The sequence below is a fragment of the Podarcis erhardii genome (assembly GCF_964252035.2).
Source record: "Podarcis erhardii genome assembly, chromosome: 13".
NCBI lineage: Eukaryota > Metazoa > Chordata > Lepidosauria > Squamata > Lacertidae > Podarcis > Podarcis erhardii.
The window spans coordinates 41,168,477-41,189,461 of record NC_138502.1 but is presented as its reverse complement, the minus strand read 5'-3'; the positions used below and the strand labels follow the sequence as shown (position 1 = coordinate 41,189,461).

Sequence of the window (20,985 nt, the reverse complement as noted above, 5' to 3'; positions counted from 1 at the left end):
ACCTACTTAAATCCAGAACAATCTGTGCTTTGAGGAGAACTTCAGTAGGTGGCCTTCAGTGTTATTTCCACATCTCAGCTGTCTCGATTGTTACACAGCACAGGTTGCGAAAACAGCAGCCCTGGGCTTCTGAACACTAAAGGGACAGTTCAACGATACTCTAGTTTTGTCACACTGCAGCTGACTGGGATTTAGTGGCATAGCATGCATTGCCAGAGCCCGGGGCAAAGCAAGTATCCCCAGCACCGCCCACCAATAGGCTGGAATGAAGGGGCAATAGCTCGGCAACTTACACAAGTGGCAGCAGTGGTGCCTTGTGAGTGTCGAGCATGGCAGAGGGTGGGACAGGGGATTGGTTAGGAATGGGTCTCTTTCTAAAGCCCATGCAGAGGGCACCCTAGCGATTGGCTGTCGCCCAAATCCACTCTTCAGTCTGCCCACACAAACATTGGGAGATCTTCTGTGTGAGGGGGAGGGCACCCTATTTTTTATTTATGATGACTACTTCATTTCCCCCCCTTTTGAAATTTTGTGCCCCAAAGAATTTTGACCCCTAGTTGCCCCGCCCATGCTATGCCACTGCTGGGATTAGACAAACCCCGAGACAGCAACAACAAGCAACCCTTAGGTGAGAGATTTGCTGTGAGATGTCGGTCTTTAAAAACGTGCATTTATGAAAGAAATAAAGAAAGAAAGAAAGAAAGAAAGAAAGAAAGAAAGAAAGAAAGAAGCAGCAAACTTGGAAACAGCTCGTGCACCTCCACGGCAAGACATCCAGAACAGAAAGCAGACAGCAGTGACATTTCTGGTCTGCCACCTTTTCAGGCAGCAAGCAGGAGCCCTCAAGTTGACAACAGGTGGAGGTGGAGGAGAAGAGAGGCACACCCTGTGTAGTTTATCCCAGGCTGGGAGTCACAGAGCTTTTTAAGCAACCTGAGACTTATTTCAAAGCCTGCTCTGTTTCCCCTCCTTTCACCTCGAGGGGTGTGTGTGTGGAAGTCAGTAACAACACAAAAAAGAAGAAGAAGAATCCCATCTCTTGATGCAGGCATGAACACCTCCCTAAATTCTCCCCCTTGCACACAGACGTCTCTGTAAACTACCTGCCAATAGTTCTCTGGTGACAGATTAATGCACACACGGTCTTTGGGTCGTCTTCCGGTACTGAACAGGGTGGGGCAGGGCAGCTCTCCGGCGGCTGTGGAAACGACAGATATTGACTCCTGCAAGTGTGGCGGCATGTTTGACATCCTCTGGCAGCTGCAGAGAGGCCAAGGGTGTGCAAAAGCCCTCCTTGCGGCATCTTCCATGTTGGGCAGACAAGGTCTCAGGCTCTCAACGTGCTCCTCTGAGGTTCTGAGTTTGACCTTCTCCAACGTGCCTCCACGGAAGGGCGTGTGCCTCAGCGACAGCCTTTTCAGCTGCATCTCCTAGAAGAGGCAAGAACTGAGTAATAGCTTCAACAGGAACATCATCGTGCCAAGCTGGGAGCTACTGAAAGTGTTTCCGAAGAGTTAAAAAGCAGGATTTAGTGGGCCATGGGGACATAAAAAGAGCCTGTTGAATCAGGCCAACGGCCCATTTAGTCCAGCACCCTGTTCTCACAGTGTTGGACTAGATAATAATAATAATAATAATAATAATAATAATAATAATAATAATAAATTTTATTTATACCCTGCCCTCCCCAGCCAAGACTGGGCTCAGGGCGGCTAACTCCAAATATAAAAACAATGGATTGAAATACAGCTTAAAAAACAAGATTAAAATACAGCATCAAAACATTAAAAGGCAGCCTAATTTCAGGGGAAACTCAACCAAAAACTTTTTTGGGGATAAAAATGTCAAGTCTTCACCAAGGCTAACTATCCATACTGGTCCTACACAGGCCAGAAAAAAGCCAGGGAAGTCCCCAAATAGGAGTTCCAACACAGAAGAAGAAAGAGAAAGAGGGGGAAAGGAATCAAATTGATTCCAAGCCAAAGCCCAGGCAGAACAACTCTGTCTTACAGGCCCCGAGGAAAGAAATCAGATCCCTCAGGGCCCTGGTCTCATGAGACAAAGCGTTCCACCAGGCTGGAGCCAGTGTTGAGAATGCCCTGGCTCTGGTTGAGGCTAATCTGACTTCCTTAGGGTCCGGGACCTCTAGGGTGTTGCTATTTATGGACTTTAAGGTCCTCCGTGGGGCATACCGGGAGAGGCGGTCCAGTAGGTACAAGGGTCCTAGGCCATGAAGGAAGCCTGCGAACGACATGAGCACAACAGCACCCCGCCCCAGAAACTGGTATTCAGAGGGGTGCTGCGGTTCAGTGATGGAGCCCATGCTTTGGGTGCAAAAAGGTCCTGGGATCAGTCTCCAGTCAAGAGAAGACTCTGCCCAATGCCAGCCAGTGTAAGACAAGAAAAAAGCACACCGAGAACTCAGGCCAATGTAAATTTCAGTAGTGGGAGTGGTCCCTACTCACAAGTCAATAGTCAATAATAACAAAAACTAATCCATTCAAAAGTATATATTCTGACAAGAATTACAAACTCAAATAGAAATTACAAATTCTAACAGTGATTACAAACTCTAACTCATAAAGATATGTATAACACAATACACTCCCACTCCCACTCCCACTACTGAAACTTACATTGGCCTGAGTTCTTGGTATATTTAATAACAAGAACTCCAACTTATTTAAAGCCAGTGGAAGACAGCTCCTGGATAGATTGCGTAATTAGACAGAGCCTTCATATTGACCTGACAATAACAGCTCTGCGTCTGACAGCTCCCTAGAGAATGCCTGCAACCGTAGAGCCCGATTCTGATCTCTTGCAGGGTCCATACTTTCAAGGAAACGCTACCCACTGCATTTAACTCTGGAATGACGGACAGTGGAACTGGAAAATAGTCTGTCTCTACTCACTTCCCCCAGACCAAACAGGGCAACCACATACATTTTGCTTCGGAAGCGAGTCCCACTGTGTTTACTGCGGGCTACTGCCCGGTAGATGTGAACAGGGTGGCAGCCAAAGAGGGGGAACAGGATGGCTCAAAATGGAAGCATCATCGGTTCACACCTACAGGGCCAATTAATGTACCACGCACAATTTAGCACTTGCCCGAAAACAGACAAAATGCTGCCCCAGTGATCATTTCGGAAATACAGAATTTCAGAATTTTCTTGGCATACTATACTTTGTTGTCATTCTTATAACAGCTGCCCTGTGAGGTTGGTGGCCGGTATTAATAGGGTATGGGTGGGAATGGGCTAAGATACAGTGTTTTCCTTTAACCCACCTAGTGAACATATAGATGCGGCAAGATGGTGCTTAGTCACTATGCCATAGAAGTTCTGATACAGATGATAGGGATATATAGAAAGCCATTGGCCCATCTGGTTCAGGGGACATACTGGGCAGCTGCTCTACCCCCATGCTAAGGCACTTTTCCAAGTATGATGCATAGCCAGATTTGCAATATATTTGGGGTGTGGTTCCTCTTCTCCTGAAAGGCACTATTATCCCAAAGTGATGCTATCCCCTGTCAGTTCTATGAAGAGGGATTTTTGACTGTTTGCTTCTTGGAGAATTAAAACCTTTGGAGAAGAAAGCATATTGAGAGGCGATACTTACCTTCAGTTCCCTTTAAACATCATTGCTGGAACTTCCGTTTTCTTGCCGGAGCCTCCTCCTTTCTTCCTTTTCATCGCACACAGAACACTTTTTCCTTACCCTGTGAAGTAATAACATTGGAATCCGTCATGAAAACCGAGATTGCCCCCTCCAAAAGTATACAAAATGCCCCAAAATACAAAATACAAACTCCGGTGATCTGAAATCCAAGTGTAGTGTTGCCTATTATATCTGGAGGCAAAGCAACTTGCCTTGTGCATGGTATACCGTATTTTTTGCTCTATAAGATGCACCAGACCACAAGACGCACCTAGTTTTTGGAGGAGGAAAACAAGAAAAAAAATATTCTGGATCTCAGAAGCCAGAACAGCAAGAGGGATAGCTGCGCAGTGAAAGCAGCAATCCCTCTTGCTGTTCTGGCTTCTGGGATAGCTGCGCAGCCTGCATGCGCTCCATAAAACGCACACACATTTCCCCTTACTTTTTAGGAGGGAAAAAGTGAGTCTTATAGAGCAAAAAATACGGTAATTTTGAGGAGGCCATTGGGAAACAGAGTTTGTACTTTCAGTTTACTGTGCATTAAAATACATTAAAATACCTTGGTTTGCAAACAGTCTTGTTTGCATACATTTTGGATTACAAACATGTCAAACCCGGAAGTGAGTGTCCTGGTTTGCGAACTTTCTTTGGATTACAACCCATTTTTTTTTTTGGATTACAAACAATTTTTTTTTGGAGGCCCCATTGGCGAAAGCGCGCCTTGGGTTACAACCTGTTTTGGTTTGTGAATGGACCTCCGGAATGGATTATGGCTGTATACTAAGGTACCACTGTATACAAACCCTTTTAAGGAACTCAAGGTAGGGGGTAGAGAAGGGACTAACTGAGTACAAGCATTAATTCCTGCGAAATGTCCTACTGCTTGGGCCAAATCTGCTGCAAGGGGTGGGAAAAGAATGAGAGGGCCCTTCAGAGTAGGTGTACTGAGGTTTGTGCAACTCTCCCCACTGGGATAGGGTAAGGAAGGAATCTTTTAGAAGCCTCTGTCTAGATAACATCATGTTCTATATGAGCACCAAGGATCCGCAATCATGGAATCAGCAGAAGGTGGACTGGGCCTCTGAGGTTTCGCTTTGTGTCAACGATGAGTTCCTGATCCATTTATCTCAGCTAACCACCATCCCAGGCTGACACTTCAAGGCCCCTTCACAAACAGGTGTGGCTTCCGGCAGGCTGGTCAGCTGTTCTCAGCTTACCCTCACGAGGCTCTTGTGAAGCTAAAATGGGGAGGCAGAGAATCATGTCGGCCATCTTGAGTCCCTTGGAGGAATGTGGTATATACAGAAGCGAAACTTCGGGAGGCAGTGAATTGGCTTTGCATTTCTGTTCTTAGTTCAAGAACATTCGGCTAGTTTGCCAGCAACAGATACCATGGACAGATCCATTTGTGCATGCTTTGTATGCCTAGTAAAAAAGAACTGACGGGTACCCGCAAATGGTATCATTTGCTGGCCTCTATGGAAACTGGCTATAAACTGTTGATTTATCCTAAATTATTAGCACTGAGCTGTGAATTTTTATGGTTTCGAATGAGCCGGAATGCCCTGCCTTACTATTTGTAGATTAAACTGGGTGAGGCAGCATCTAAGGTGAATTCTTACTATGAACGATACAAAGAGCAGCAGTGCGATTGCCACTAAACCCCCTTTCCCCATGAGTGGGACATTACTTTGCTATCGCATGCAGTAAACCTATGCAGATGGCACACTTAGCCAGGCATTGGCTGGCATGGTGTGATTGAGTGATATTGCCTGAATCCCATCCGTCCTCCTATTGGGGGCCCCTCAGAGTGTGGGCCACTCCTCATGATATCACCAAAACACAAGGGTCCATGGTTTACAAATGCAACACTAGCTCATGACACCACCCCACATTGAACCCATTATCCACCCCCAACTATTTGGTGACCACCATGTACCCATTGTTTAAATTAAGCTTGTTCCAGAGCTTTACATCTTAAAGGTTAAAGTTAAAGGGTAAAGGGACCCCTGACCATTAGGTCCAGTCGTGGCCGACTCTGGGGTTGTGGCGCTCATCTCGCTTTATTGGCCGAGGGAGCCGGCATACAGCTTCCAGGTCATGTGGCCAGCATGACTAAGCCGCTTCTGGCAAACCAGAGCAGTGCATGGAAATGCCGTTTACCTTCCTGCCAGAGTGGTACCTATTTATCTACTTGCACTTTGACATGCTTTTGAACTGCTAGGTTGGCAGGAGCAGGGACTGAGCAACGGGAGCTCACCCCGTTGCGGGGGTTCGAACCGCCGACCTTCTGATCGGCAAGTCCTAGGCTCTGTGGTTTAACCCACAGCGCCACCCACATCCCATCTTAAAGGTTAGGAGGACGTAAACTTTGACCAGTTCCTGGAGACCTGAAGGACACCGTCTGCAGACTGCATTTCAATTCAAAAGTTTCTGAAATGTTGAACTTACATGAGTGTTCACCAGGTTGTTTGCTTAGACCATTGATTTGGATTACATTCATATGGCATACTTTAGGACAAACTTGTAGTGCAAACCAACATCCTATTCCTATAACACACTCAAAAAAGGACTACAGGAGAATGTGTACATAGGTGAAATATTGTGTGTGCTTCTGCCACCAATTTACTAGGTTTCTTCAACAAACCGGAGGACCGAAATTGCAGTACTTACAGCAATGTTACAATGATTGCAATGGCAGCAAAGGTGAGCAAACCAGCTGTCGACGCAAGTATTGTGGATGTGAAACTTTCGTTGCCAGCGGTAATGTGCGTCTTCAAAAACTGCTCAACGCAACGTTCGCCAAAGTAATCTGAGTGGCACCTGAAAATTAACCACACACAAAATTTAGCCGCACAGTTTTTCGAGCGCTCGCTTCAGAGTTTACACCAAGGCAAGCCATTCGGATAAGACTGCTGCAGCTCATCAGCACCACATTGTAAGTTGCTGGGGCCCAAGAAGCAAGATCTCACCATGTCCTGTTGTCAGATCCAACAGTGCTAGTGAGGAATTTTCCAGCTGTAGGCTAAGCTGCAATTAGTTTGGCTGGGACGTTCCAGGAAAAGCGTACTTCATTCTTTCTTTTAACACATGAGCAAATTACGAGTTCGGCGGCCCATTGTGCAGCTTACGAATGCCACAATCGTTTAAAACGTACATGGCAAGGACTTGCGGGCGACACAGTGAATCAATCAGAATTGCTAACAAGACAGTGAGCAAAACCATAGCTATCAACTTACAGATTTGAAAATAAGGGACCAGCAGCCTTGAAAATAAGGGATCAGCAGCCAAAATAAGGGATTTTCAGAGCACAGCTATGTTCAACTTCTGAGCCCCTCCAAGCCAAAGGCAGAAAACCCAGCCAGCAACCAAACGAAGCCTCAAGTGGTGGTTCCCACAGCGCAGCAACCCGGCAAAGGGGATGCAGCAAGGAAAACCACCGTCACCTCTCCGCTGGGAAGCGCTGAACAAAGGCGAGTCCCCAGGCAACGCGGCCAATTTGATTGGCACAAGGCATGAAAGCTCCACCCCCAGTCGTTCTTAGACTCCTTATTGGGTGAGCAACGCAGCCAAGAAACACAGTTGGAGCCTCCCTCCTCCCTGGCCGGCAGGGAGCTGCTTCCTTTGAAACCCGGGAAATTTAAGGGACATCATCAATAAGGGACAGCAGTGGGACACAGTGCTGGGATAAGGGACTTATGAGCAAACCCCACCAAAGTTTGGGTACCTTTGTCCCTGGGAACCCTCTCCTGCCATTGGGCAGCTTACATCATTAATTATGGTTCTAGATGTCTCTATACAGCCCTTGGAATTTTCCCAAGGACACACCCCTCACCAGCCTGACTTTGCACCCCAGACGTATTTGCTTGGACTAGTTATGTGCTCTCAGATTCCAGCAATACCTTTCGCCTGCCTGAATGGAAGATACGAGAGGCAGCTGTTACCGTATGCAGAAACTAGACTTCTATACAATTTTTGCCCCTCCCATTTTGGCCATTGGTCCTGCCTCCCCCCCCAACCTTTGGCCCACAAAAGGTTGCTCAGAAAGGAACCCATCCATTTCTATTCTTCTTTAGAATACATGTATAAAAACCACAGTTATTCTAACAATGGCATTGGGCTTGTTCCAATCAATGCAGAGAGCAGTCAGCAGCACCCATCTCCTGGTTTCTGTGAAACCTTTGTCCAGGAAGGCAAGGTCAGATTAAGACCTTTCAAAGCCCCAAGCACTCCAAAGATTTCGATGCCCACATATATATCCAATTCGAAATAGAAACAATGATAAACCGTGAAATACCATTTTATTTTTCGAAATGAAACAAAACCTGCAGTAAGATGGGAGATAATGTTTATTTTTGTATACTACCACTTTATTTTCTCCTGCTTTTTTCTAACTGCAGAGCCTTTGATCGGATCCTCAAAACTCACCTTAACGCAACACATCTGCCTCTATGCTTAGCAGAGATAAGGCGTCCAGCCTGCCTTGTGGCATGGTTTTCTGTTGGGATTTTTAATATACTTCAGCTGAGAAAACAAATGCTCAGCTGAGAAATTTGTGACCATTAATGTTAAAAAAAACAGCAATGGGAAATTTCTATGGTGCCCCCCTTCCCTTGATGGGCTTATTTTGCTTCATGGTTAATCCAGCCTAGCAGGTTGACTGTGGGTTGATAAGCGCTTTGTTCTCAAACTTTCTCAATAATTTAAAAAAAACGGTAAACTATTTGTCAACAGATCTGTGTTTTCTATGTTTTGCTGCCCATTTAATAACTCTGCGCTCAGGGCTGTGGGTTTAAACGCCTTCTATTTTTGTTTTTATCCTGCATTTTATTCTGTGAACCGCCCTGAGATCTTATGATGGTGGGCAGTATATAAATCGATCGATCGATCAATCAATCAATCAATCAATCAACCAACCAACCAATTCTGTGCAAAAGTCCAGAATTCAGAAGGACTGCCCTCAAAGGCCGTAGGTCAACTTACTTGCATGTGGCTTTTCGCAGATGTTCATAATATTTGCAGTCCCCATGTACACAGAAGTTTTTAAACTCTGCTTCACATGGGGTTTTCTTCATGTTTTTCTTCCCCTTGTTGTTCCCCTTTCTTTTTGGCTTCTTTTTCCCGCTCTCTGATTTTGCTGGCTTTTTAAGTTCAAATGGAACTGGAAAGGGGAAAGAGGAGAAAAAAAAAAGTGTTTATTTGCATTGACGAGTTATCTGCCCTTGCTTCAATGAGCTCAGGGTGGTATTTTAACTGCAGATTAGATCATACTGAGAGGGAAATGGGGGAAGAGGGAGGGAGATGTAGCCAAGGACAGTAGCATTTCAACCTCAGTTTCCCATTCAAACTAGTACCATATTTTTTGCTCTATAAGACTCACTTTTTCCCTCCTAAAAAGTAAGGGGAAATGTGTGTGCGTCTTATGGAGCGAATGCAGGTTGCGCAGCTATCCCAGAAGCCAGAACAGCAAGAGGCATCGCTGCTTTTGCTGCACAGCTGTAAGCTGCGTGCCTCTTGCTGTTCTGGCTTCTACCTGCATTCGCCTCCATAAGACGCACACACATTTCCCCTTACTTTTTAGGAGGAAAGTGTCTTATAGAGCAAAAATATGGTGCTGTACACCACTTTGGCTGCAAGTCCAAAGATCAACAAAGGGCCTTCATGCTAGAGACCTGCCTATAATACACAATATTCTAACAAGATAGCAATTGGGTATCCTGCTTTAAATTGAAGATGGCCCTGAAAATATTCTTGTGTGGGAGAGGTTTTAGGTGCATTTTTTAAAAACAGCAGCAGCAGCAGCAGCAGCAACAACAAAAGAAGATGAACAAAAGATGCTTATGCCTTTAGAGGAGACAACTTTGTGCCAGCAGAAACTCAAGGAACAGAGTCTAGGAAACCATGATTTATTTATTTTTATGCACTAAGGCCAAGGTGCCTGATCCAGATATTTAACTCTTGGTGTTCAGGAAGTGCTTCCCTTTCTATTTTTAGACCTAGTACATACCTCACACTCCAGAAGTAACATATGACCAGGAAAGAAGCTGACACAGATGTGAAACAATTTTTGCCTCTGCTTTTTATGTTGATGTGACACACATTTTAGAAAGTCAATGTGCAAAAGCCCTTTTAATATAGCTTCGAGTTTGATTCTCAAATGCAATAAAGCCCGAGCTAGTAATAACTGTTGTTGACTAATTTTATCATAAACATTACTGCTCAGCATGAAGGGCAAATTAAGTAGTGTCAACTAATTATGCTTAGCAAGTCTAATGAAGTGTGGTAATATGGTTAACCCCAAAGATATTTGCATTTCAGAGGGGTTCAAAGGACTGAACAGACAGCCAAGGAGGAATTCTTAAAGAGGATTTCACAGCCATCTCCCAATTTAAAGATGCATGCTTGTGGGATTCTGCTGCGGTGTGCTAATGAACATGTGCCATTAATGGACGGAAAGACATTCTTAAATCATTCCCACCCAACCCTCCAAAACATGCCTGTGAAAAAAACATCAGTTAACACACAACTGAGTTTCAGGATCACTTCCTGAATTTTCCATTTTGCTGTTACAGTGGTACCTCGGGTTAAGAACTTAATTCGTTCTGGAGGTCTGTTCTTAACCTGAAACTGTTCTTAACCTAAGGTACCACTTTAGCTAATGGGGCCTCCTGCTACCGCCGCTGCACAATTTCTGTTCTCATCCTGAAGCAAAGTTCTTAACCTGAGGTACTATTTCTGGGTTAGCGGAGTCTGTAACCTGAAGCGTCTGTAATCCGAGGTACCACTGTACTAAGAACACAAAACATAACTAGATGGCCTTTTTTGTTTTTTTAGGTCACGATCGGCAAGACTTGCTAGACTTCATGTTGTAGGTGTGTTTATTGCATTTTAATCATGCTGTTCCTCCAAGAAACTTAAGCAATGTGCATAGCTCTCCCCTCCCCCCCTTAACAGCAACTCTGAAGTACGTTGGGTCAGTCATTTTCTCTCAGCCTGAGGTAAAAAAAACCACAACCACCTAGGTGTACCTCTAAAAACGTACCATACGAATGACAAACTTGTTTAGAAGACATCATACAGAGACACTCATCAGAGAAACAGGACGGAGTGCAACTCCCTGTCAGGCACACAAACTGACACCGTAGCATCCTTTCGGCGCACATTGCTCAGCACATGACGGCTACATTGCAATTAGCATTACGAATGACACTTTGAGCCACTGCAGGTAGCTGTCAAAAGTCTTCTGCCAGCTAGGCTCCATGATCACCAAACCACATATGTTCTACCTTGGAGGTTCCTCAGCCCCAACCTGGACTACTTGAAAATTGGTGGCTCACTTATGGTTTCCTTTGGAGACTATGGAAATTTGTTGCCCATACCCCCCTCAAGCTGCTATTCATGGACACATTCCAGAGTAAGAACTTAGTTTGTTGACTGTACCTTTTAGGGGTGACAACTTGAATAAGATATTTGGGGGAGAGGGAGGTAATCCCCACCCCACATAATCAATCACATGGTGCTGTGCGTGCACACCATTCGGGCTTGGCCCCCTCAAATATTTTTGAGGGATGGCCGAAGAGACCTCAGCCCTGAGGACTGGTTCCTATGGTACCTTTATTCTGCCACGAAGGGGCCAAAGGCTTTCAAGTTGGTCAACAAACTAAGTTGAGGGACCAATGGCCTGATTCAGTACTAGGCAGCTTCAGATGTTCCTACAATGGCTTGCAAAATTCTCAACAGCCCTCCAAATGTCTCTTGCTTAAATAGTTTTATCCTGCCCCTTGACTCCACAATGGAGCCAGCAATTCCCAGAATTCTTTGGAGGCAGCCAAGACTTGTGCAACCACTATAAGTTTGCAGCGTAGCTATGCTCCTTTATTTTCTGGAACCAACAACAGTCCATTTCGAAAAAGTGCCAGCAGAGTATTGCTCCTTACCTCAAGAGTCTTAGAAATGGCATGAGCGTTAGGAAGGCAAAATATTGCTCCTAAACCAACGTTTCCTTTAAACTCAAACACAACAACGTTGTCAACTCTCAGGGTTAAAGGCTCAATTGTGAGCCAAAAATTGAGACTGCTTCTGAACCAAAGGCTGAAGGGTTTAAATCAGGCACCCCCAAACTCGGCCCTCCAGATGTTTTGGGACTACAACTCCCATCATCCCTAGCTAACAGGACCAGTGGTCAGGGATGATGGGAATTGTAGTCCTAAAACATCTGGAGGGCTGAGTTTGGGGATGCCTCGTTGAAATGCATTGGCTCAGCAGCAGAATGCAAACACATTGGGGGCAGTGTACGGCAGAAAAATTCACTCTTGGTGAATTCCAGTTCAAACATCTGCACTTCCCAGAATAATGTACAGATGGGAATTTTGTTATCTATTATCTGCTGAAGTTCTTGAGTGTTACAGCCCAGTTCTTGGCTCAAAAAAGAATAAAAATATATTTGAAGAGTATGTACTTGGTTAGGAAATGTGTTTTGAAATGTATAATTAAATACAAGTTTCAGAGATTATTATTTTAATGAACTTATGGCCAAGCAGATGCAAAAGTAGTATGAACCAGAAGCAGCCCAGATCACCTACCATATAACAGAATAAATAGCTTATGCTTGGAGTTTGACAGAAATTTAAAGCTCTATTTACATAGATGCTGCCATCCCAAAACTTAATTGCAACTATGCACTGGGAAAGCTTATCAGATTGATACCCAGGTTTCACTAATTAAATAATATTCCAAATAACTCTCGCCCACAGCGGTTGCAGGAGAACTGCAACCCAAGATATGATCACATTGTTCAGATTTTGAAAACCTCAAATTTAAAAGGTTTAGTAATATTAAAGGAAGGAAATCCTACTAGGCTGTGGTAGTGCAGGGCAAGTTTCTACTTAGCCTCATACTTACTTGGTGTGACTTATGGGAAAATATGTCTAAGGCCCATAGTTGCTACATTATAGGGTAATTAACTTACAGCAGTGTAAATTAATGCCAACTGGTGAGTGAAAAGCAGAATTATTGAGTTTGACAGTGCTTTTTCTGGGGGGATGCAGGAGTATGGATACCCCTAAATGTTTTGAGAATCTTTGTACTTTTGTCCATTTACTGTCTTTATTTTTCCCAATTTGAACTATAAAATGGTGATTTTCTTGAGTCAAAATAAGAGTACCCCTAAACACTTTTTTTCAAAGAAAAAAAGCACTGGAATTTGAGTGTTATATTATTCTGTGGAGACAATGAAAACTTGAATTTGAAGGAGGGAGAAATTGAAATCCATTCATTTCTTCCTGTCCTCAAAACTTTGGTTAATAATAGTAATATTTCTCTCTTTTCTTTTACACGATGGGATACCTGACAAAATGTAGGAGCCCCTTGCAATTAAGGTAAAGGACCTCTGGATGGTTAGATCCAGTCAAAGGCAACTATGGGGTTGCAGCGTTCATCTCGCTTTCAGGCCGAAGGAGCCAGCGTTTGTCCACAGACAGTTTTCCAGGTCATGTGGTCAGCAGGACTAAACCAATTTTGGCTCAACGGGACACCGTGACGGAAACCAGAGCACATGGAAACACCGTTTATCTTCCCGCCGGAGCGGTACCTATTTATCTACTTGCACTTTGACGTGACTTAGAACTGCTAGGTTGGCAGGAGCAGGGACTGAACAATAGGAGCTCACCCCGTCGCGGGGATTCGAACCGCTGACCTTCTGATCAGCAAGCCCAAGAGGCTCAGTGGTTTAGACCACAGCACCACCTGCGTCCCTAGGACCTCTCCTAACATCTTGCTAATAGATAGTTGAGCCCAGCTACAAGTGCTTGGATCATAGGAAGAAGAACCAACAAAGATGCAGAGCATTCGTGGGACCCTTAAGCTTGCATGCAGGGACGTGGGTGGCGCTGTGGGTTAAACCACAGAACCTAGGACTTGCCGATCAGAAGGTCGGCGGTTCGAATCCCCGCGATGGGGTGAGCTTCCGTTGCTCGGTCCCTGCTCCTGCCAACCTAGCAGTTCAAAAGCACGTCACAGTGCAAGTAGCTAAATAGGTACCTCTCCGGCGGGAAGGTAAACGGCGTTTCCGTGCGCTGCTCTGGTTTGCCAGAAGCGGCTTAGTCATGCTGGCCACACAACCCGGAAGCTGTACGCCGGCTCCCTTGGCCAATAAAGTGAGATGAGTGCCGCAACCCCAGAGTCAGCCACGACTGGACCTAATGGTCAAGGGTCCCTTTACCCTTTAAAGCTTGCATGCTGTTGTAATCAAAGTTGGCCAACTAAAAACTCTCTCCTAAATTTCCTTGCAGAAGACACACGTCAGTAACCTTTTTGCACAAAACCCACCCCATCCCGGCAGCAGGCTCATCTCCACGTGGCCCACAGCCAAGGACGAAAGATCTCTCCACAGGCAAAAGCTCAACTTTGACATACCTGTAGCTGAATCACCTACAAGGAATTGAGGTGCCATTGCCACCTCTTCCTCTTCAGTCTCTTCGTAGTCAACTCCCGAGGAAAACACCCCAGTTGCAGGTGTATTAAGCGTCCTCAGGACGGGCATGTTTTGCTCTTGTTCTGTCACATTTAGCCCTGATCCAGCGGCATGCTGGCACACTGCAAGAGAGAAATGAGACAAATCAGGATGCCATTCTTTCTAGTCAGCCAAAACCAGCAGAGAGGTGTTTACCTGAAAGTTACATTAGGCAGCTATTACTTATGTAGTCTTATGCAGCCGTGAGTCACCCGAGAAGCAGCTCTCAGCTTTTCTAATGAGCGAATGCATTTATACTTCCCCGGTATTTTAAAAATGCCTCCCAAGTTTTGGGTTGCTATGCTCCGCTTGACAAAATCAGTGCGCCGCTTACGAGAAACAGATTCTCCACTATAGGCACAAGTCCATGGCTACAATGACTCTGAACTTGGAGGGAAACCCCACTCCTATTAAAAGGACTTACTTGATTCAAAACGACTTACTTCTGAGAATATCTGGTTTGGGGGATGGCGTGCAAACATGATTACCATTGCATCTAAGCCATAGATTTCTCCCATCATTCTAAGGATGGCACATTGGATGTTAATGTCCAAGAATCATGGAACTGTAGAGTTGGAAGGATCATGTAGTCCCATCCCCTGCAATGCAGAAATTTGCAGGTGTCCCATGTAGGGAATCAAACCTGCAACCTCGGCCCTATCAGTACCATGCTCTTAGCAACTGAGCTATCCAGTGTGTCCTGAGATGAAGATTCTCGGGCATCCGGTGACCAAGACAAACAAGCCGCCATTGCGCAGAGCAGTGACAGTTGCTGACATTAGCCGCATCTTAGACTAACACAGTGGGTTTGGACCAAAACACCTGCGCAGGCAATTACTATAGGAGGAACTCCCAATCAGCCTAATCCCATATTACCTACTCATTATCCCTTTCAGGGATAACCAACACGGGACCCTCCAGATTTTGCTGGACTGCAACCCCATCGTTCCTGACCCCGTCATTGGGGCTGATGGAAGCTGCAGTCTACAACATCTGGAGTATACAAAGGTGGCTGCCCCCTGCTTCCAGGTCAGACAGAAATTACAGTTGAGAGGGAATGCACCTTTCTAGAAGGGGGGTAACTCTGCATTGTGGCTGCAAGCCTATAAGCACTTTGCTCAGAGGAAGTCCCATAGTGGGACTTACTCAGTTGTAAGTATGTTATAAAGACCATAAGCCACATAATTCTTTAACCCCTTTGTTATTTGAACCACAGCCATCTACAATGCAGAAACAGGAATACTGGCCTATAGTTGTTGCTATAAGAGGTGCTATATGAATTCTAAGCTCAAGGTGCAACGGTTAGCCCCTGACTCAGACTGGAAAGAGCTGGGTTCAAATACCCCACTCAGAGCTTCTTCAGACAACCGGTTCAATTCAGCATTCATCCTGATCTGCTTGCACAAAGTTCACACAGGGGTTACGACTATGCCCAGTCTTTTCGGAGCGTTCATTCCAAATTGTTTATGGGGTGCTTATATGACATTAAGCGTTCGCCCAGATTCACTTGCGGGGAGATACACGTCTTTCCATTAATTGTTCGTTCATTCCACACTTTTTAGTGTACCTCCCCATCATTTTCCTAAAAGTGCTTTTACAAAGTGAATTGTAGCACTAGGGCAACAGAGCACCTTAATCCACCTGAATTACAGAAACCTAAATTTCCGGCATGTGTTCCAGTTTCTGCCGACAAAACAGTGGCAGTCTGGAGGCAGCTTCTGCCAAGAAAGTCAGTAGACTGGGTGACCTTTGGACCAACTGTCCCACCTGCGGGTGAGATGGGCAACCTGTGGTCTCCCAGACATTGTCAGGCCCCAACCCCTGCCATCCCTGACCACCAAACCACCCTGGTTGGGCCTGATGGGAGCTGGCGTCCAACAACATTTGGAGACTAACAGGTGAGCTCATCCTAGACATCCTCCGAATGGTGCAGCAATGAAACTGCCATCACATTTGCAAAGCTAAGCAGGGTCTGGTCTGGTTTCAAATTGGATGGGGGACGTTGTGTGTTGAGAGATTGGACTTAGATGACCCTGGGTGGTACCTTCTTCCAGCATTACCTTTCTATGATCTATGAAGCACAGAGGGAAGGACACAGAAATGCACGAGAGATGCATGGAGGGAACAGCAGTTTAAAAAAAAAATTAAAAATAAAGGAAGCTTTAATTAAGATGTCACAAAACCAGGGAAGAACAAGTATCTAGTACGGTTAGGGAGGCCAGATCAAAAGTGTAGGGCGTGGGAAAAGGAGAGGAACCCCCCCCCCCCGCAGCCTTTCAGGTGCCTCCTGTTTCAAAACAATGGTGCTGTTCCCGTCCAACCTCCTGGAATCAGGAAGCCGTCGGGTATTGGAGCCAAGGCGTGAGAAGCGAGAGAAAATGTAGCAAGTTCCCATCGCTGTACCAGAAACGCCTCTCTCTGTGCGTCTCTCTCCAAAGCGCACCGTCTTGGGTCTGTCACCCGAAGTTAACCCCGACACCCCCACCCCACCCCACCCCACCCCAGGGTCTCATTGCCCGCCCACCCACCTGCCCCTCTTCCCGCCCTGCCGCTCACCTAAGCTCCAGAGCAGCAGCCGGAGGAGGGCGAGCGTGGCGCGCATGGAGGGCACGGGCGCGTCGTCGGGGGGCGGGCGGCTAGGCAGGCGCGCAAAGGCGGCTCCGGCTCAGAGGGACTCGACGGGCGCCTGGCGAGCTGCGAGCGCCGTGCGGCAACCCTGCTCCATCCCTGCCGAGAGATATATATGCGGTGGAGGCAGGCAGGCAGGCAGGCCGGTCGGACGCAGCTCGACGTCAGGCGGGTGGGGAAAAGGTACAGGAGCGCCTCCGGAGACGCCACCCAGGTGCGCGCGGCGCAAAGAGCGAGCAGGGCGCGGAGGCGGAGCGGGCGCGGAGAGGCGGCGAGGCGGGCCAAGAGGTGATTCAGCCGCGGCTCACGAGCTGCTACCGGCTTCCCCACGAGCCCGGAGAGAAGGAGCTCCGGCCGGATCCCCGGGGGGCAGAAAGAAAGGCGCGGGGTCCCCCCGGGGACACTCTCCTGCGCGCCTGCTCTGGCATTCAGAAACTCCATGTTGCGCTCAGGCCCAAGCGCCACCAAAAGTGCTATACACCTGCTCAGCTTCTGCTCAGTCCTTCCCAAGACTTTGGGGGCATGTCAAGGCAGCTTCTGAGGGTCTGCAAGCCACACTCAAAGAATGCGCCGGGTGGGCCGCTTACACATTGCCAAAGGAAAAAAGTGAGAATCTCCCAGCGCTTCCCCAAAATGACACCCATTCCCAAACTGTTCAATATTTCAAAGTCTCAAAGTGGCGTACGGAAATATTAGGTACCATCGCTAGTTTTGAAAAATAATAATAATAACAGAAAATATATTCTGTTGTTGGCAGAGGCAGTGTTGCAACTATAACGTAGTGCACAGGCAGGACAAAAGGTGGGAAATTTTGGCCTCGCATGGGGTGCCACTGAAATTTGAAAGACCCAAGTCCGCCCCTGGTTGTTGGCGTCTGTCTGTCTTGAGAGGCATCAGAAGAGTGTGCCATTGGAGGCGACGTCAGACCGCTGGAGAGTTACAGCGCCTGCTGTGGCTGTAGAGACTGATACGGGAGAGATATGTTTTATTGCAGGTGGGGCATCCGGTTGTGCTGCTGCAGGTGTGCCGGCTGGTGTTCCTTCTCTCTGCTTTTGTCCCAGCGGCCATTCCTCCTCTGGTCACTACTGTGGACACACAACCCGACAGTCTCCAGGCACTGTGGTAATGCGCTAGGGAGTTCCACAGGGCGTGGTTAATGTTGCCAGCCTTCATGTCCCGTCTGCAGGCATCTTTGCAACGCGGAGTTGGTCTGCCAACTGGCCTGGTGCCTGAAGCCAGCTCCGTTGGGGGTCCTACCACCATAGGCGCCGACTCCATGGGGCCTGAGGGGGCCCGAGCCCCCTCAAAAATTCGTTTGGGGGGGCTCAGCCCCCCCAATAATTTAAGAAAATTATTAGTTATATTATGCTTTGTAAAATCACAAAATTATGTTGGTATTTTTTATTTTCCTTGTTTGACGATAGTTACCTTTTAAAATACATTCAGTAATGAGTTAAAACAAAGCCACTCCCGATCTCGACCCATCAACAATTTCGCGGGGCGGGCCCTCACAGGTTCACTTAAGGTTGGGGCAGCCCGGGGCTCGCCCCTTTCGTTCCCCCAGCAGCAGCGGTTTGGAGGTCTTGGGCCCCCCCAATATTTTTTATAAGTTGGTATGGGCCCCCGCCCCCCCAATATTTTTTATAAGTCGGCGCCCCTGCCTACCACCTTCCATTCTGTGGAGACGACCAAGCCAGCGTAGACCATCACTGAGACAGGAGTGCAAGCATGCTGAGAATGTAGGCTTGGGAGAGCACGTCTTTGGAATTGTGTCCTGCCATGTGATGCCCCAAATCTTTCTGACATGGCGCATATGGCTTGCTCCTGGTGGGTGTAAGTTGCCCATGGCTCACTACCATAAGGTAGCGTCCTCGACATGCAAACCTGGTCAGTGGCGTAGCGTGGGTTGTCAGCACCCGGGGCAAGGCAAGTAATTTGCGCCCCCTAACCCAGGGCAAGGCGAGTAATTTGCGCCCCCTAACCCGGGGCAAGGCAAGTAATTTGAGCCACTAACCCCTAACCTGCCGCCGCTGCCAGCTTCTTCTTGCTGCTGCCTGGGCTGGTCGGGTGTGGTTCTCTCCCGCGCTCAGCGCTGCGCTGGGCGGCCGCTGCACTGTCCCTCCCCCAGATAGTCCCTCCCTCCCTTGCTCTCTCTCCGCTCTGCACCGCAACGCACGCCTGGCACCCTCCCCCTCCGCAGTGGGCGGCGACCCAGCAGCTCGGATTGGATTCGCACAGCCAGGACTGCAGTGAGAGAGAGTGAGTGAGCCAGGTAGGGGCAGAGAGCTGCGAGTGCGAGCGCACCCCCCCCCAAATGTTGCGCCCGGTGCGGCTGGCCCCCCCTGCACCCCCACGCTACGCCACTGAACCTGGTAGACCTTCGTCTTCGTAATGGTTGTTAGCACCTCCCATTTCCTTTTGGAGAGACGAGCCATTACTGTAGCTGCCTTGCCGAGATCACATCTTACTATACTGAGCAGGTGACCTGTGTCTCTGCTCAGTGTGCAATGTCGATGGCGAAGTTCAAGGCTATCTACTCCCTAGTTAGGTTTTATTTTTGTTTAATATTTATTATTACAGTGGTACCTCGGGTTACAGATGCTTCAGGTTACAGACTCTGCTAACCCAGAAATAGTACCTTGGGTTAAGAACTTTGCTTCAGGATGAGAACAGAAATCGCACAGCAGCAGCGCGGTGGTGGCGGGAGGCCCCATTAGCTAAAGTGGTACCTCAGGTTAAGAACAATTTCAGGTAAGGAACGGACCTCCAGAACGAATTAAGTTCTTAACCTGAGGTACCACTGTATTTGTCTTTGGACAAGGTAAAGGTAGAGGACCCCTGACAGTTAAGTCCAGTCGCAAACGACTCTGGGGTTGCGGCACTTATCTCGCTTTACAGGCTGAGGGATCCGGCGTTTTTCCGCAGACAGTTTTTCCGGATCATGTGGCCAGCATGACTAAGCCGCTTCTGGTGCAACGGAACACCGAAACCAGAGCAGCGCATGGAAACGCCGTTTACCTTCCTGCTGCAGTGGTACCTATTTATCTACCTGCACTTTTGGGGGGGGGGTGTTTTTGAACTGCTAGGTTGGCAGGAGCTGGAACCATGCAACAGGATCTCACTCCGTCGTGAGGATTCGAACCGCGGACCTTCTGATTGGTAAGCTCAAGAGGCTCAGTGGTTTAGACCACAGTGCCACCTGTGTCCTACAGTGCCAGAGGGCTGCCCTCTGTAAAGGAGGACACTAAAAGGTAAAGGTAAAGATACCCCTGCCCGTACGGGCCAGTCATGACCGACTCTAGGGTTGTGCGCTCATCTCACTCAAGAGGCCGGGAGCTGGCGCCGTCCGAAGACACTTCCTCGTCACGTGGCCAGCGTGACGAAGCTGCACTGGTGAGCCAGCACCCGTGCTGCACACGGAAATGCCGTTTACCTTCCCGCTATAAAGTGGTACCTATTTATCTACTTGCACTTAGGGGTGCTTTCGGACTGCTAGGTGGGCAGGAGCTGGGACCGAACGACGGGAGCTCACCCCGCCGCTGGGATTCGAATCGCCGACCTTACGATCAGCAAGTCCTAGGCACTGAGGTTTTACCCACAGCGCCACCCGCGTCCCTAAAGGAGGACACTAGGCTACCCTAACTATGAGGGCTGTGAATGAAACCCACAAGTTGCAATCCCTAGTCTCCCCCCTGATTTTAGTCAAACTGTGCCCCCTGTAGTCGGTGGGCATCAAGGCCTGCTCTGTGTTTGAGGAGCCCCTGGCAAAATGGTGACTGCTACCCCTCGCTCCCTCGGCATTGTTGCTCTGCAGTGGGCAGTAGCAACTGAACAGAGTTGTTCAACAGGTGGCTGTGAACCACCTGCGTTGTCCCAGCATAGAGTTGCATATCGTGGGGAATTTAAAATTGTGGACGGCTCACTGTTGCCTAACACCACTGCTCTAAAGCTAAAGGGACCCTTGACCATTAGGTCCAGTCGTGACCGACTCTGGGGTTGCGGCGCTCATCTCGCTTTACTGGCCGAGGGAGCCGGCGTACCAGAGCAGTGCATGGAAACGCTGTTTACCTTCCCACCGGAGCGGTACCTTTTTATCTACTTGCACTTTGATGTGCTTTCGAACTGCTAGGTTGGCAGGAGCAGGGACAGAGCAACGGGAGCTCACCCTGTTGCGGGGATTCGAACCG

General features: G+C 47.7%; 1 protein-coding gene across 1 annotated transcript; it reads right to left on the bottom strand.

Annotated features, from left to right (window-relative positions):
• Positions 1-516: 516 nt before the first annotated feature.
• LOC309328223 (amphiregulin-like) lies at positions 517-16,973 on the bottom strand. Its single transcript, XM_081838283.1, has 6 exons — positions 16,727-16,973; positions 14,074-14,253; positions 8,644-8,821; positions 6,334-6,483; positions 3,622-3,721; positions 517-1,430 (listed from the first exon to the last, which is right to left on the bottom strand). Exons 1-5 carry the CDS (start codon positions 16,770-16,772, stop codon positions 3,634-3,636), a joined length of 642 nt encoding a protein of 213 aa, XP_081694409.1. The 5' UTR covers positions 16,773-16,973; the 3' UTR covers positions 517-1,430; positions 3,622-3,633.
• Positions 16,974-20,985: the final 4,012 nt, after the last annotated feature.